This window comes from Natator depressus, chromosome 5 (genome assembly GCF_965152275.1).
Source record: "Natator depressus isolate rNatDep1 chromosome 5, rNatDep2.hap1, whole genome shotgun sequence".
In the NCBI taxonomy this organism is placed as follows: domain Eukaryota; kingdom Metazoa; phylum Chordata; order Testudines; family Cheloniidae; genus Natator; species Natator depressus.
In genome coordinates, this window is record NC_134238.1 from 97,175,181 (window position 1) to 97,193,112 (window position 17,932).

The following is a 17,932-nucleotide window of genomic DNA, read 5'->3' on the forward strand; positions in this document are numbered from 1 at the left end:
GGTCTCTGTGTGTATATAATGTCTTCTGCAGTTTCCACGATATGCTATGCATCCGATGAAGTGAGCTGTAGCTCACGAAAGCTCATGCTCAAATAAACTGGTTAGTCTTTAAGGTGCCACAAGTACTCCTTTTCTTTTTTCTTTCAAGAATAAAAGGTTTATTAAAGCATGAAAGACAGATTGTGAAGTGCAAAAAATAAAACCTGCTGTGGGACAATCTGAAGTGTTTTGTCAGAGGGGACTTCATGAGACTAACATCAATGAGCCCAGGTACCATTTATGGAATGGAGTGATCTGCAGCTAGCAGCCTGAAAGGGTAGCTAGTTCGTAGGTATTACAAACAAGAAACTTTCCACTTCATTAAAGGAAAATATTTTCATCCAAAAAAAGAGGCAACTTTTATCTTTCACTTATAAGAACAAGTTAGATGTGACAGAGAAAAGAGTTTTTCTATTTTATGTGCCTGAAAAAATAAAAGCCTTTAATCTGAATAAAAGTCATTTTTTCCTCCTCTCTGTGGATTAGGAGTCTGATTCTCCCCCCCCTCCCCGCCCCCCCCCCAGGTTTTTTTTTCCCAATTGTCCTTGCAGAAACAGAGGTAACATATTTCAATTTGTATGCAAAGTTGAACACATCCAAATTTTAGAACCCTGACATAGAAGTTATTTTCTACCTGTCCACATGAGTTTTATTGTCATGGGGAGACTGAAATGATGGGGAGGCAAGAGGGAGGGGGGGCGGGGAAATGAGGCGAGGCAAAGCATTCTACATATGGGGAATGATAATATGTAAAGTTAAAGTATGCACACGTGAATTGTTGTGGCACATTATCTCTACCTGAGTCAGCACAGCTACATTACATCAATATTTCAGCATTATTTAATCCTTTCAGTGCCTATGGAGAGTAGCATATTCGTTCTACTATATTGATAATACAGGCCTGATACAAAGCTCATTGAAGTAAATGGGAACCTTTGCATTAATTTAAGTGGGATTTGGATTAGGCATCACATATTTTGAAGCTCAGTTCAGAACATGCCTAATGAGATTGTTTGTTTTTGTTTTTTTAATATATATTGAATTAAATATGACTACAGTAATTGTTAGCCCAGTTTCCTTTGTTTCTTAGCTGTCTGGGAAGTTTGTCATCTTCTCAGCTTTCCCATACCTACAACAGAAACAGGAGCAGGTGGAATCTCTTGGTATTTTTTTAAACATCCCCAATGCCTCAGTTGGAGGAGGAAGGAAACTAGAACAAGGGTTGGCCTGTAAATTGGGGTGGTGATAATTTTGTTAGATGTTCAGATCGTGCGGCATTGAGTGTGGCAGATATAGATAGAAAATCCTAATTAAAAATGCATCCCTCTGTGGACCTTTTAACCATACTGCAATAGGCTCTCCAACTCAACATTTCAAACCAAGCTGCAAAGATGTCTTCAGAGGACTGAATATGAAGTTGTGCTTTGTAGAATAAGACTGGAGTTAAGAGAAAAAGCTCTATGTCCATTATAGCAGTTTTCAAAGTGTCATAATCGTAGCTGACAAAAAAAAAATCCCAAATTCATATGAACAGGTATTTTTTTCTGTGCCAAAAAATTATTCATAGTCAAATAAGACTGTTAGAACAACCACTGTTGTGTATGATCCTAAAATCAATCCTGAATATTCAATTACTTCTATTTACAACATAAAGTATACAGAGTAAAGCAGAAGAGAGCTCTGGGGTCAGATTTTTAAACAAGTTGGGTACACAGTTGTGAACCTAATCTCTTCTTGCAGTTACCATAGTTGCATGCACAACTCAAAAATTCTGCACATAAACCGCTCATTTGCACGTACAACTATAAAATTTGTTTTGCATAATTGTGATAACTGTGCACTTAAATTGGGTGTCCAATTGTACATGTAAATTTGGTACCTAATTTGTTTGTAAATCTCACCCGTTGTTTTGGATAAAAATTCTTTCCAACATTTCCTTTCTGAAGAATATTAATAATATTAGATGCAAGGTATGACTATTAACCTGAAGTGTGTATATACATTAGCTGCTGTCACTCACAATGTACCCATAATATGGCAGTATACACGTATCATATTACATGGAATGGCAACTAATGTAGTAGTTAGTTAGACAGGGAGCTAGCTGTATGTTGTTAAAAGGCATAATAGAAAACCCCCTAAAATGTTGCCCTCTGAGTATTCATATTCACGACATAACATAAATAGCGTATGCCTGACTCACCCCATATCTTCTTATAAACAAATTGCTTCAATATCCATCTGGAATCAGAAGCTGTATTCCCTAGAAAGCAATAGCTTTCGTAGACAGAGAAGACCTCCTGTGTACCATCAGGATGTGGGATCACAGATTCATTTGGCTGAGATGTGTGCATTTTGCCCTCATCTGCCAGACTATGTGGTGGCAGTCAGGAAGATTAGAAGATTAGATGTCAGGTTTTTTTCACTGTTGATTTTAAATGGGTATAAGAGGGCAGTAGCTATGGGGAAACTTGTGGTTATTGTCTGACTGTTGTAATCTGTCAATGTCACTTTAGGATTCATGGAACCAGAGCAGGGAAACAGTAAAGAAAACTGGTTTAAAAAAAAAATCAATCTAAGAATGTAATTTGGAACCAATTATCCCCTCAGTGAGCACAAGTAGATTTTAAATGCATTTTACGCAAAGCTGTCAGCAAAGAAGAGCAAGTGACATTAAATTCCACGTGCTGTTGTGCTACTGTTAGCTGCAGTCAGGTGATGAAAGTAGTTCTTGATACAAGCTGTGTCAAAACTGTTAGGAAAGTGAGCTTGGAAAGCGGAAAAGAAAGCCTGAGTCCAAAAGCAACTGTCCAGCCTGGCACATTAACCTGTACATGTGCACTGTACAGGAGTTAGCATAGGAATGTAATTAAAGTAGCCAGAAGTTGCTTTAGACAGTGCAAGCAGTAATCAGAGTATGGCAAGCCATGAGGCAGTCATTTTGTGTGCACCAGTCTCTACTTTCTTGCACTTCCTGCTGGCTTTTCCCTGGTGACTGGGTTTGTGGTTTGATGGGATGGTGCCACTGCTGTCTACAGCTGTGTGTAATGATGCTTTCACGACATTTCCATCAGTATTTCAACCACCTTACTTGTGGGTTACATGCCTGAGAGGTTTCAAAATTTGAGGGGACAATCATGCATGCTACACATTTTCCCCCCTTTTCTGTGCATTTCTGTGTACTTGGAGAGGATTGAAGACATACACCCTACACATATTAGAGTGTGTGTGTATCTGGATACAGATGAGAAAAAGCAAAGTTATGATTATCAACGTCTTCATTTTCATTGTTAGAGTTGTGGAATTTGTTGTTTACATTAATTTATTCAATAAGGTTGTATGTAAAATACACTGAACTAGTAAGGCACTGTATATATCAATCTAAATCATTTTATTATGGCCCCAGTTCTGCAAAACACTTAAGGAAATACTTAACTTGAAGCGCATGCTTAAGCACTGTGCTGAATAGGGATGTGATTAGGAAAGCATATACTTAAGTGGTTGGCTGATTCCAGACCAACGTGACCAAAAATACTGTGCTTTGAATTTTTGATTATGAGCCTGTTTTTTTTTTTTCAGGAGTCATTCGGCATGTTGGAGATGCATTAAAGGATCATGCCTCAAAATCCCGAGGGAAGATCTGTACCATTGGTATAGCCCCCTGGGGAATTGTAGAGAACCAAGAGGACCTGATTGGCAAAGATGTAAGTGTTAGGGGATCTGTGTCATCTACAACATACCTGTATATTCTGGGTTATTTTTTCCTTTACTTTTTCTCAGTGCTTCTCAGATAGAAGTGGTATTTGTAGTCAAGCTGCTTGGTAAAAGGCAAATACTCAGGCATTTTCATGTTCTTAAATTTATATTTTGTGGGAGCATAGCAAGATTAGAACAGGAAATCCATCCTGTAGATTATGTAAGGCTCATGAAATAAGGCATTCCAGTTTTTTCTAATATATTTTGTATGCTTTCTTCTTTTTTAAAATAAAAGACAAGGAATTTCCATTGAAAATCTACGTTAAAAGCTTGTTAAAGTTTCACAGTAAATCACTAAATGTCAGAGAATGCCAAAGCTAAGGTTTCATGCACAACTTGAACTCTGCCCTCTTTTGCAAATGTACTATGTTGTGATCTTGAATTCCATAATTACATACTGTTTCCCAATTAATATATAATTATTCCACAACCTTGGAAGGCTCATATTATATGAATTCTTCATTCATGAGCCAGGACTCCACAGAAACCCTGCCCCACATATCTTCTAAGGGGTGCGGGTAACATTTACCATGCATCTTTCTTCATGTCATCCTCTTTACGGCTAGATCTCTCTATCCCTCCCACCTCAGGATCTCCCTCTCTCACTGTAAATAATATAATAACTTTATAATCTGCCTGCTTTCTTGACTTTGCCTCGTTTGAAATTTTCCTACCCCTTTTTCCTGAGAATTTTGAATGAGAACTTGTGATTGACATTTTGGGTAGATGCTGGAAATCCCAGTCTATATTCTACTAGAATTGGTTTATATATTTATAACAAAGGTAATACAGAATACAGTTGTTTTATCTGAATTACTTTAAATCTGTGTCCTCCCACCTGGATTTATTCATTTGCACTCAGTATAGAATGGGGAAAGGCATTCACTTATCAGTTAAATTGAAAGGAATTACAATAAGAGTAAAAAGGAGTGGATCCAACTGGAATTTATCGTAATTCACTAAACAACATGTAACCACAAGAGGGGGAGAGAATTGTGGGGTACAACTTTGTACTGTCTATACAGTCTCTGGCCTTTACATGATACAATACTAAGGCTCAATCCACCAAGATATTGAGGGTGCTCAGAACCTGGATGGAGATGGTCACCAAGGAGAGGGCTCTGTGGAAATAATTTAGAATCCTATTGTGACATAATTGGGGATTCACTGAAAAACTAAGCCAAAAACCATAACAACCACAGGAATAAAATATTCCTGGTGATTTTAAGTGCAAGGCTGACATAAATGCTGGACTTCAACAGTCTTGACTTAAATTGTGTGAAATGAATGGCAGAGTATTGCTTTGGAATTTAGGGATGAGCCAAGAGAGTAGTAATACTTCAAAAATCAAAAATGTCAAAATGTTTGAGAATTGTAGGCTGGCACAGTTATTCTAAGCTATTTGGAAAATTTTAAAAGGATACCATTGTCTGAATGACAAACAAGAGGGTTTTTTGCTGAACTCTGCCATCAGTTACAACCAAGCAACTCCATTGAAGTCAGTAGGGTTGAGACAAGATAGGTGAGGTAATATCTTTTATCGGACCAATTTCTGTTGGCATGTGCAAGCTTTCGAGCCTCACAGAGCTAAAATATTTATGACCTTTGAAGTGTATGTATAACAGACAAATTGTAACTGAACCCTTCTGTCTCCACACTTTGATAGTTTAGAGAAAATGGAAACTGGATTGACCAATGAGAGAGTGCAAAATTAGATCACTTCTGTTTCTACCCATCCCTAAAGTATAATATTATCTGTATTGAAAGGTTCCTAGTAGTTCTTGCTCTTTACATTTTTCTGAGTGTCTCTCACACACACACACAAAATGTAGATTTAAGGAAACAAAGATTCAGGTAAGGAGAATGACCTATACTACATAAACCATTATCTGTATATTAAAAAAATATGGTGAATGCCATAAAACTTACTGAAAAGGAAAAATATCACGAAGAAAAAACAAGAGAAGAATAATATATACCTTGGTCCATGATTATGTAAAATAAATCCTAGTAAAGCAAGTAAAAAATGAAAAATGAGTATCACAAATATATACATAAAACAATCTCAGAACAAATCAACCAACAGTAAAAGACTTATTAAATTCCAGTATATATTGTGGCTCTGTGTATGGGCATTATGTCTAGTTAAATTAGTATCAAAACTGAAAAAATTGTCAAAACATCCCTTCATTGGGTGGAGCAGGAGATACTATCAGCAGCACTGGAGACAGAAAATTTGCTTCTGCATGTGATATTTACAAGGGTGAGAATCTCAATCTCTCTCTCTCTCACGCTGCATTTGACTTGCTCAGCAAGTGTTTTCAAAATTGTGTAACACGCCTGCCAACACTCCCAGCCATTGTTTGGGCTGGAGGTTTGTCATGATGGATTTATGGAGAGTCAGACTCATTACTGCAACTATGTCAGAAGTCTCATACTGTAAATTTTTTTTTGAAATTTTACACATTAGCCTAGGCCCCTGTGAATTCATTTGTCTTTTCTCCTTTTGATGCCTACAGTAGGCTCTGTCCCTTTCACCCTTAAATAAATTAATGTCATAGGAAGAGTCATTGTTTAAAAAAACTCTCACAAAAGCTCTGAGCCACAAGCTACTCAGCTAAAAAGCCCCATTGATTTCAATGGGAGTTTTGTGTGAGTTCAGACTTAAGTAACCTCTTGCTTTAGGGGGCAGACTCCACCTTTTGGTCTGCCCTCCAGCTTCCCCTGCTGTTTCTCCTGCTTTCTTAACAGGTTGCCAGGGTGGGCAGGGTCAGGGTCTGAGATGACTTCCTTCCTCCTTTTCCCTGCCCACTCCTCACTAGCCTCCGCACACCCTACTCCTTTCCTCTACTCCAGTTAGAGACACAGCGGAAGCTGAGGCAGTAGCCCAGAGCAGGAAGTGCTAAACAGATGTCAGGGAAGGAAAGAGTCCCAGTAGCAATAGGAGTGCAGCCTGAGTGTGACATTCTAGGAGAATGAAGAGGACTCATGAAGGGGATGGAGAGAACTGGCGGGAAATGTTTTGGAAAGTTCAGTGTAGGTTTGGAAAATTTTACACTAGATCAGCCATTTTTAATTGTCTGAATGTTAAAAGGTGTTCTTCATTGAATATACGGTTTTAAACACACAAGTAATTAAAATGAATTTTATTAAAGTACAAATGTGGTATATATGTAATACTGAAGGAGGAATACGTGCTTTGCCTTGTGCAAAGAAATATGATTTGGAAATAATAAAGCTCTGGGTGTTTAAAAGAACATTCTGAACTTTCACAGCACACCAATTGCCTTAACTTCAGGGACTCACTGTATGGGATGGTGCACAGATTCTTCGCACTGGAGGGAGGGAGAGGAGCTCTTCTTACTTCTTATAAACCACATGTATAAAGCCAAAACCCCACATATTCTGCAGCGCTGCACCTAATTCAGCTGTTAGGTTTCCAGATTCTTTGACACAGTCGTGCACCAGACTAAAAATTCTCTGGCAGTTTCATTTAAATGAAAAGAAGTTTTTAATTAATTAAATATTAAAATGAACAGTACAGTGGCACCCATGTTCTGTTAATATTAAATCCCACTTATCATACACTGCCCCTGTATTTTCAGTTTTTGGTATGTATCAGAATTTTGTCTTAAAGCATAACTCAGTCATTGAGGTTGTCAGAGGGGAGGCTGGAGCTTTTGCCAGTGGGCAGGAGGAAGCTGGTGCTTTGTTCTCCTGTGAAGCTTTTGGAGGCAGTTTGGGATTGCAGGATAAGCACATAAAATGAATGTTTCTGCTAAAATGGGCAGCAGTTAAATAATTAAATAGTGTTGACATTTAAATTACATGTCCTGAGGTTTCAGACTTAACAACCTTCTGAGATGAAAGTACCTGTTCACACCCCCAAAACCATTTTTCAGCCTGTCAGCAGACTCTGTAAGGCAACAAAGCATCAGTTTACACTTGAAAACATGAAGTTAGGGCTAGAAACACATTTTTAAAAATGAAAGCTGATATTCTGGAGCACAATTCTGTGGCAAGTTCTGCAGTCATGATATACACAGCTCTGTATACTCTCAGGAATAATGTTGGGCTACCAGGCAACTTATCAACTTGTGTGAGGCTAGTGACACTCTTGTTCAAAATGTAATGGCGGATTCTCCTTTGGTGTGATTCTTGGTATTATTATTATTATTTATTAATTCAGGTGTAATTCCTATTGATTTCAGTGGGAGTTCTGGGTGATTAAGGAATGAATAATGACTTAAGATTTTCTGGTATATTTTGTTAATATAAAAGTAAATGTCCACCAGGAATATGTTGCACCTAAGCTTGAACTTCAGTCATTGGAAAATAGACGAAAATAAGCATAGTTAAAGTCACTGAGACCTTGTTCAATATATTGGGTGAGATTTTCATCCCCACTTTGGCTCTCCTACCGAGGATAAAGGGCTGGAGCAATGTAAAGGGGGCTTTAAATTCCCACTTTTAGCCAACGGGAATTCCCCTAGTGCAGGACCTGAGGGAGGCTGCCTTTAGAGGACCCCCTAACAAGCCCTGGCCTGACAGGCATGAGCATGAGGTAGGAGGGGCATATTAGCAGTGAGGTTACAGCAATGTAGCACTGCAGAGATTTGGGGCACTTAACACACCCAGGGCTATCTAAATTACACCAGGAACTACTCCAGCCCCCAGAGTAGCCCAGGATCAGGAGGGCAGAAAGGTGGCTTAAAGCTACCTTTGCATGCCTCCCACCCCATGCTTCACTTAGAGCTGTGCCACTAATTGTAAACTATTGAATCTCACTCGTATCTTGGAATGCAACAAGTTTGGGCTAGATGATATACCCTCCCCTGGTATGTGTAGATACATAATGTGCAGTGTTGTTGTAGCCATGTCGGTTCCAGAATATTAGAGAGACAAAGTGGATGAGGGAATATCTTTTATTGGACCAACTTCTGTTTGTGAGAGAGACAAGCTTTCAAGCTACACATCATTTTCCCGTGTGAGTTCATTCAAGACAAAAACACCGTATGACCTGTGGGTGAACAATTTTCACAAAGCGATCACTCTATATCTGACCTATCAGTCCTCATTCTCAAAGGAAACCTGCACAACACTTTCAAAAGATGAGCCTGGGAGTTTAAATTCATAGCTTTGCTAGACACTAAAAGTCATGGTCTTAATAAAGACACTGGATGTATAACTCGTTACTACAATCTGTAACCCACTACCCCCACTTTTTGTCCTATGACTGCAGAGGTGTTAATGGGACACTTCACCTGGAATGGTCCCTTAGAATGTGTGCTAACTACTTATGCTAAACTATCTGTTTGATCTTGTATTTAGCTGTGATACCCTCAATACCTTTTCCCCACCTAAAGAAGAGCTCTGTGTAACTCAGTGGTTCTCAAACTTTTGTACTGGTGACCCGTTTCATATAGCAAGCCTCTGTGTGAGACCCCCCCTTATACATTAAAAACACTTTTTTACATATTTAACACCATTATAAATGCTGGCGGCAAAGCGGGGTTTGGGGTAGAGGCTGGCAGCTTGTGACCCCCCATGTAATAACCTCATGACCCCTGAGGGGTCCTAAGCCCCCAGTTTGAGAACCTCTGGTGTAACTCAAAAAGTATGTCTCTCACCAGGAGAAGTTGGTCCAAAAACTCAACTTAACTCTGCCATAAAGACAAAGCCTATCAAAAGGTTTTATTTCATTTTCGTAATACTATCTTTTAACTTGCCCAGGAAGCATGAAGGACTGGAAAGAACAAAAGAAATGGAAATCAGTAAGGATGATAAATTGAAACTTTGTGGTCTTGATGCAGAGCTGTGCTTCCCCAAGGAATACTCGCAGAGCATGGAGTTTTGCTGTCTTCATATAGAATTTTTCTTAACCTTCAAAGAGGATTGGAGTATCACTGTGTAGTCTCTGATCTTTATTGTAACAAGAAGTATCACAGATAGTGAACAGGTTTCAGTGGGGTAGCCGTGTTAGTCTGTATCAGCAAAAACAACAAGGAGTCCTTGTGGCACCTTAGAGACAAACAAATTTATTTGGGCATAAGCTTTCATGGGCTATAATCCACTTCATCAGATGCATGGAATGAAAAATACAGTAGGCAGGTACAAATATACAGCATATGAAAAGATGGGAGTTGCCTTACCAAGTGGGGGGGGTCAGTGCTAATGAGGCCAATTCAATCAGGGTGGATGTGGCCCATTCCCAACAGTTGACAAGAAGGGGTGAGTATCAACAGAGGGAAAATTACTTTTTGTAGTGACCCAGCCACTCCCAGTCTTTATTCAGGCCTAATTTGATGGTGTCAAATTAATTTCAGTTCTGCGGTTTCTCGTTGAAGTCTGTTTTTGAAGGGGTTTTTTTTGTTGAAGAATGGCCATTTTTAAGTCTGTTATTGAGTTTCCAGGGAGACTGAAGTGCTCTCCTACTGGTTTTTTGAATGTTACAATTCTTGATGTCTGATTTGTGTCCATTTATTCTTTTGCATAGAGACTGTCTGGTTTGGCCAATGTACATGACAGAGGGGCAATGCTAGCACATGATGGCATATATCACATTGCTAGATGTGCAGGTGAATGAGCACGTGATGGTGTGGCTGATGTGGTTAGGTCCTATGATGGTGTCCCTTGAACAGATATGTGGACAGAGTTGGCAACGGGGTTTGTTGCAGGGATTGGTTCCTGGGTTAGTGTTTCTGTTGTGTGGTGTGTAGTTGCTGGTGAGTATTTGCTTCAGGTTTGGGGGCTGTCTGTAAGCGAGGACTGGCCTGTCTCCAAAGGTCTGTGAGAGTGAGGGATCATCCTCCAGGACAAGTTGTAGATCCTTGATGATGCGCTGGAGAGGTTTTAGTTGGGGGCTTAAGGTGATGGCTAGTGGCGTTCTGTTACTTTCTTTGTTGGGCCTGTCCTGTAGTAGGTGACTTCTGGGTAGCCTTCTGGCTGTCAATTTGTTTCTTCAGTTCCCCAGGTGGGTATTGTAGTTTTCAGAATGCTTGATAGAGATCCTGTAGGTGTTTGTCTCTGTCTGAGGGATTGGAGCAAATGCGGTTGTATCTTAGGGCTCGGCAGTAGACAGTGGATCGTGTGATGTGGTCTGGATGAAAGCTGGAGGCATGTAGGTAAGTATAGCCAAGAGTAGGTTTCCGGTATAGGGTGGTGTTTATGTGACCATTGCTTATTTGCACTGTAGTGTCCAGGAAGTGGATCTCTTGTGTGGACTGGTCCAGGCTGAGGTTGATGGTGGGGTGGAAATTGTTGAAATCCCCGTGGAATTCCTCAAGGGCCTCCTTCCCATGGAGCCAGATGATGAAGATGTTATCAATGTAGCGCAAGTAGAGTAGGGGCGCTAGGGGATGAGAGCTGAGGAAGTGTTCTAAGTCAGCCATAAAAATGTTGGCATGCTGTGGGGCCATGCGAGTACCCATAGCAGTGCTGTTGACTTGAAGGTATAAAATCGTTCCCAAATCTGAAATAGTTGTGGGTGAGGACAAAGTCACAAAGCTCAGCCACCAGGTCTGCCATGATATTATCGGGGATACTGTTCCTGACGGCTTGTAGTCCATCTTTGTGTGGAATGTTGGTGTAGAGAACTTCTACATCCACAGTGGCTAGGGTGGTGTTTTCTGGAACATCACCAATGGATTGTAGTTTCCTCAGGAAGTCAGTGGTGTCTCGACGATAGCTGGGAGTGCTGATAGCATAGGGCCTGAGGAGAGTCCACATAGCCAGATAGTGAACTAACTGCTCATGCTTTGTGCAATCTCACTGTAAGGGATCTCCTTATTTACTCTTTTCTTATTTTGATTAACATTATGATTCAAGTTCTTGTATATCCAGATCTTTTGGTTTAACAGCAGACATGAAACCAGAACATTTCCTTCTCATCTGCATCTAAGCAGCTTTACTGAATCTGTACAGTGCTATACCCAGACCACCTTTTGAACTGCAACTCATTATCCCTCTATGTCAGACCATTACTATCTGAAGATGCTTAACAGTTGCAGAAATCATTGCATCTTATTTTGAGGTGCAAAGGACAGGTCTGAGCAGCAAAATTTCATTTGCCAGTGGGCTGAATTTTTCCCCTCTTTATAATCATGCAGTAGGTAGGCAAACTTCTTGCCCATCTTCTCAGAATTACTGTACTTTCTTTGCCCTAATTTTCTGGTATATAGCTCATGAGATGCTGCTGCAAGACAGCAGATAATAGTAACCAAACTCTGTGAGGTTTCTTTGGTTTGCGGCAAAGGATGCATGGTCACTTTACTAATATAAGAAAAACTAGCTGATGAGTCTATTTTAACAAAGCATTAATATTTATTAACATTTACTCCTCTGTGGAATAAATGCTATATGACTGAGGGGATAAAAAGGAAAAAATATAAAAGAAACTACAGCCAAAATCAATCTCCTATTCCAGTACAGGAAGGAACTGCACGACATTGGCAAGCCACCCTCCTGGTCTTTTCTCTCTCCCTGGCAAATGCCTAACTGAATACTGCTCTGTGTGATACTTTATAACAATTACAGAGGTCTGCAGGCTTTCATTTGTCTTCAGAGGACTAACAAAAGTACTGCAAGCACTGACATTTTAAGAACATAAAAAGAGCCCTTTGGCCAGGGAATTTCAATCAAGTACTATTCTTTATAAACCTCTACTTTTCCATCATAAATCTTTTTCAATAACAAGAGAAAGGGGGACTTCAGATTCTTTCTTAACACTTGTCTACATGGAGAAGCTATTGCAAAATAAACTAGGGTGTGAATTTAAAATACAGTAGCTGTTCTGCACTAGGTCCCCATGTGGACAGTTCTTCTACACTGAGTGCCTTTTTGTGGATTAGCTTAATCCACTTCCAAAATGGAAATTTAACTGCAAAAAGGCACTCTTTGTGAGGAATAAGCATGCCCACTTCAGAAGCTAGTGTGGAGTAACTATTGCCTGGCTATTTCCCCAGGTAGACAAGCCCTTCGTTAATAGCAGACTTTTGCTGCCCATAGGTGTCCTAGATGCAGCACAGAAAACACACTGAAGACAAGCCCTCATCCCAAGAGCTCACCAGCTATTGTTATCCACCATGTCTTACACTATTATTTGATTGTCCCTCCTACTGCACTGTATCATGTCACATTAATACAGCAATAAGTCATCCCGGACAGCATTATCTTTTAAAATGATAAATAATCTACCATCAAAGTTGTATGTTATCCATTAAATTGAATTTTTTCCAAATATTTTCCTTTTTCTATACAGCTGAGTAATTGTACACATGTTTAAAGTACAGCACTAGTGGAATAACCACGTTACTTGTGGTATAATTTGCATGATTGTATATATTAAGTATTAAGTATTATCTTTAAGTATTATCTTTGCTGATTGACCTGGGATGACATAGATTACAAATATTATTCTTCTGAGGGTGAAATTCAGCAATGTGCAGAGGCTCTAAAATTCTTTAAGGTGACTGAAAAGTAACTGTATTCAGACTACCAGTCCCATTGAAAGAGAATATCCTAGAGTTCTTTTTAACAGTGGTAGCCTTAGTAAGTCAATATTTACCAAAAGATACCACACCGTTATAAGTGCCACGTTATTTCCTATGTGATGTATACATGGAAACTGCAATATCTCAAATACCATAAAGTAGTAACTATTGGCAAACAATTACTTTTTAATTGTGACCTATCTACAACTCAGCATAAATATTTTGTACCTCATGATTTACTTTAATCAGAGGGTGTTTGCTGTCTTGCCATATTGAGCACTTTCTGTCTCTATAATGCAGGTGGTCCGACCATACCAGACAATGTCCAATCCTATGAGTAAACTGACAGTACTCAATAGTATGCACTCCCATTTTATTCTGGCTGACAATGGGACTACCGGCAAATATGGGGCAGAAGTGAAACTTCGTAGACAGCTGGAAAAGCACATCTCACTTCAGAAGATAAACACAAGTGAGTAACATCTTTTCTCTATTATTTTATAAATTACAATTATAGGAAGGACACTGAGAATCTAAGTAGTTCATCTACAAAGGGCATGGGATTTTTTAGTAACATAGTAAACATGAGTTACTGTATGTTAAAGTAAACAAAAAATCACATTTTAGTTGCACAAATGTACAAGTAGTCAAATAACATAGGTTGAATTAGTTTCTGGAAGTTTATGACCATAGTGGCCAAAGCTATTAGGGTTCATTCCATGGCAAAGTTAGAATGAATCCAAAAATTTTCTGTCATGGTACTTATATTTCTATATCCTTTAGACAACAATGCAGTTCTTCCAAAGACAAAATCAAAACTAAGAAAATGTAGGAAAATGTTCCATTTAGCAAGCAGGGAAGAAAACCAGTTGAACATCAATTGAATCCACAGCTTCTTTGCTGAGAACTTTCAACAAAGGTGCATTTTAGAGCCAACTGTGGTGGCAGCTTTTATGATATGGATACCTGAAATTGGAATGATACCACAAAACTCATTTAACCAAACAGCCATTACATTGTAATAGAGTGTGTTGAAAAATTTTTGAGGCATCATATTTTCATTAAAAAATGGCCCATTTGTCAAAACTGAAACTGTTTGCAAAACAGAATTGGGTTCAACAAATTTCCCAACTCAAAGAAATGCCAAGAAAAAATTTCAAAATTGTCAAAATGTTTTATTTTGGAATTTTCTAAACAAAAAATTATGAAATTTAAACTGATTAGACTGAAAAAAGGTTTCAATTTCTATCTGTTTTAAAATAAGCGTTTTGGTTGACGCCCCAAAAATTTAAAAATCTTTTTCATTTCATTAATATTTTTGCAATTTTGCCATTTCATGGGACAGGATAACCATTTCCTGCCCAACTCTAAATAGTAGTGACTTTCATACATTATCAATTGGTGCTGAATTCAAACCAGCCACTTTGGGGTGAAGGTCTCTATATCAAGAGGACCTTCCATGTTAAAGTTGAAATTCTTGTACATTTATAGGGACATTACAAACTAGATAACAAATGTTATTTAGCAGTTCAATATAGCAACTTATGAAGAGTGAAGTATGCCTCGAAGCTTCCAACTTCACTGCAAGATCCAACTGTTTTCATGCCAAAAAAGCCAAAATGGGAAGTATTTTCTAGATTATTGCTGTTTCCAGGCTTACGATTTTCATCCATCAGTGGGCAGCTCTCTCCTTCTGAGGGGGCAGTATGTACGTATCCTCAGCAAATAGGCACAATATGATCTAAACTTAAGTTAACCAGCAGCAAAGCATCATGTTCAACAATGGTACAAATAATGTAATCTGACTATATCAAGCTGTGGCATATATAATTACTTTGAGGACTTCTGAGGAGATTCAGTCTATAGTACAACAATCACATGTTAGGGAATCTTCATGTAAAAATGACTTTATTGGAATTGTTGATCCCTTTTCACTTAGATATTTACCTTAGCTTGTTTTAGGCAAAAGAATAAATTTACTGAAAGGCATTATTAGTATAGATGAATTAACCTTAAAAGCTTCGGCCGTTCAAGTCAGATACTTACCTGACTGTTACTAGAATCTCCTAAACTATGGAGGACCTCTCTCCTTGACCCCCCTGCTGGAGCCAGCCCATCCAAAACTATGTAACCCTTCCTCCCTCCCTCTTCCATTCTTGTCCACACGTTGGCTGACCTTCCATTGTGCCCTCAACTCATCTCTCCCTATGACTATTGCCCCTCAGTTGATCTTCCATTCTACCTCTGTTTCATATATACACCTTCATATACCGCTGTCTTCATATACACACACCTTTAAAGATAAAATATAAAGATGACTTGGCCCTGGAATGTCTACTTGAACTTTCAGCTCTGACTCATAATGCAATTCGGAGCACACCAAACTCTGCTGCCAGCCAGATTATGCAAGGTTTCAAAGTGGAAGCGTCAGAGCCTCAAATAAAAACATTTTGGCCTCACAACATATCTTCAGTGGTAGGGGGATCCAAAAGCCAGAGGAGGTGTTGTTAAGGAGACAGAAAATTGGAAAGAACTGGTGGATGGGAAGGCTGCTTAGGGGAGTTCACAGGTCATGGTGCAATGAAGTCTGGAAAGTTGGTGGCTTTAAAAGAGGAGATGTACGACTTGGAAATAACCTTCAGCCAAACAAAACAAAACATAATGTACTTGAGTTTGTTTCAAAAAGAATTCTGAGGTTTGCCAAGCTTAATTATTAAGGTTACCATATGGATGAGATAAAATAAAGAACACCTGCACAATTGGGTCAGTCAAACGGATGGCTGCTCTCTGATGCCTTTCCCTTATACTTTTAGCGGAAAAAGCAGAATAGTGGACATCCTTGCTGCTTGCCCCAGAATCCATAGTGGCACTGCTATGAAGGGACTTAAATCTGAACCAGTGTGTCCGCAATTGTGCATGTATGCCCATATTTACAGTTTTAAATAATCAGCAGCCTGAAGTGGAAAATGCTCCTTGACAGTATCAGGCTCCAATCCTCAGAGACAGAAAAGTCAGAAAAAGGCATGTTTTTGACCTAATCTCAAATCCAAAGAGCAAAGGGCGAGGCAACAGCACAGATTCAGGAACTAATGAACAGTTGGCAACCCGTCTCATCCACAGATAGCAGGATTGTCGTTCTATTCAAAACGTGTTATAAAAACTCTTGACCTTTCCCATCCCATACAAGATATACATTCTGCTTTTTTTAAAATCATTTTTACCTTGATTCTAGGTCATTTTTCAATGTATTGAACAGTATTTTAGAGGCTCAGTATTGTAGACCCCATCCAAACAAAGGCTTTTAGGTCGCACGACCTCCGAAATTAGCTGAAAACTAGATCATAAACAAATATATTAGCCAAGTCAAAGGGGAGTAGAAATGAGTCATCTTATTCAAATGTAAGAATAGAGGAGGCCTCTAAGTGTGCCAGATAATTCTGAAAATATAAGCTAGTTCTCTCATTAAAGTAACATTATTCTTGATCACTCATCAGTGGCTAATATGCCTGAATTGAATGTAAAGCACTGTGCTTCGTTTAGGTTCTGCATAAATGTATGAAGCACAATTAAGGAAATATCCTCAAGGAATATTTTCTTTGGAAATCAGTAATTAGTACTGTTCCTGAGATTTAGAAAGCCTTGTCCACCACCCCAACCTTTCCCTCACCCCACTTCTTACCTCTCTCATTGCCTCAATTCTGGATTTCAGTATTTGGCTCCATTAATGGTTTAAAAATTAGAATAATATTTTCAAACATGGGGAAAGTTATCCAAAGTTGGTGTCAGTTGTTCTGCAGCTTATGGCCCAGCACTCAGCATCATATACTACCTATGTCAAAGTGAATTGTGCATGGAGTCAGAGATCAATATATGAGCCTGAAAATGTGCTTAGAGCAAATCTTCCCCCTCCTCTCTCCCCTTCCCCCCCCCCATGAGTGAAAAAATAATTTAAACATAGCCAAGTTACCTGGTTCTGCACTGAGCAGATCTACCCTGAGGATAGTTGTCACTGGAGTCAATCAAAGTGGAGGCTACTGATCACCACTCCATACCTGAGAGCTGTGGAGCTCTTTCAGGAGGGAGACAAAGAGACTAGAACTGTGCCTTTATTGTTTTGGGGGAAAGTTGGCGGGATCAGTTGGACAGAAGGTGGGGAGGGGAGCTGTCTTCCTTCCCTTTGTCCATGCATCCCCCAGTTACTGGGAATAGGTTATTTTCATTCCTGCGGGGTCCCATCTTCTCACAGACACATCCATTTTTGAAGCTGCCATCTAGGAACTCTCTCTCTTGGGACATGCTGAGGTACTGCATCTCCCCAGCTTCCAGTCAGTTGGAGAAGACCGACCCCACTTCCATCTCTGTGCAGAGTTGGGAGGATATTTTGTATATTCATGGTTTCCTTGACCTCATCCTTGATTGTATATAGGTTGGTGATCACTCCACTCCTTAACCAGAGGAAAAGGGTTAAGACTGAGTTTGACCACTGCATGGCGGCCCCTGTGCAGAATTCTCTCCTCAGATTGAGTAGGTCTCTCTGAGCCCCCTGCTAAACTTATAACCTATTCATACAGCATTACAAAGACAATTTGTCACAAAATAGAAGAGATGATTTATACCCAATTTAAATGCAGAATAAAAACAGTATT

The 17,932-nt window shown here is 39.3% G+C and overlaps 1 protein-coding gene across 7 annotated transcripts in view; it reads left to right on the top strand.

Annotated features, from left to right (window-relative positions):
• Positions 1-17,932, top strand: part of TRPM3 (transient receptor potential cation channel subfamily M member 3) — a 590,787-nt gene that overhangs the window by 420,633 nt on the left and 152,222 nt on the right. For all 7 annotated transcript variants that reach the window (XM_074953258.1, XM_074953253.1, XM_074953257.1 and 4 more), the window contains exons 5-6: positions 3,619-3,743; positions 13,587-13,758. In XM_074953258.1, coding sequence (XP_074809359.1) covers positions 3,619-3,743; positions 13,587-13,758 — 297 coding nt within the window. The remainder of the gene's footprint in view (positions 1-3,618; positions 3,744-13,586; positions 13,759-17,932) is intronic.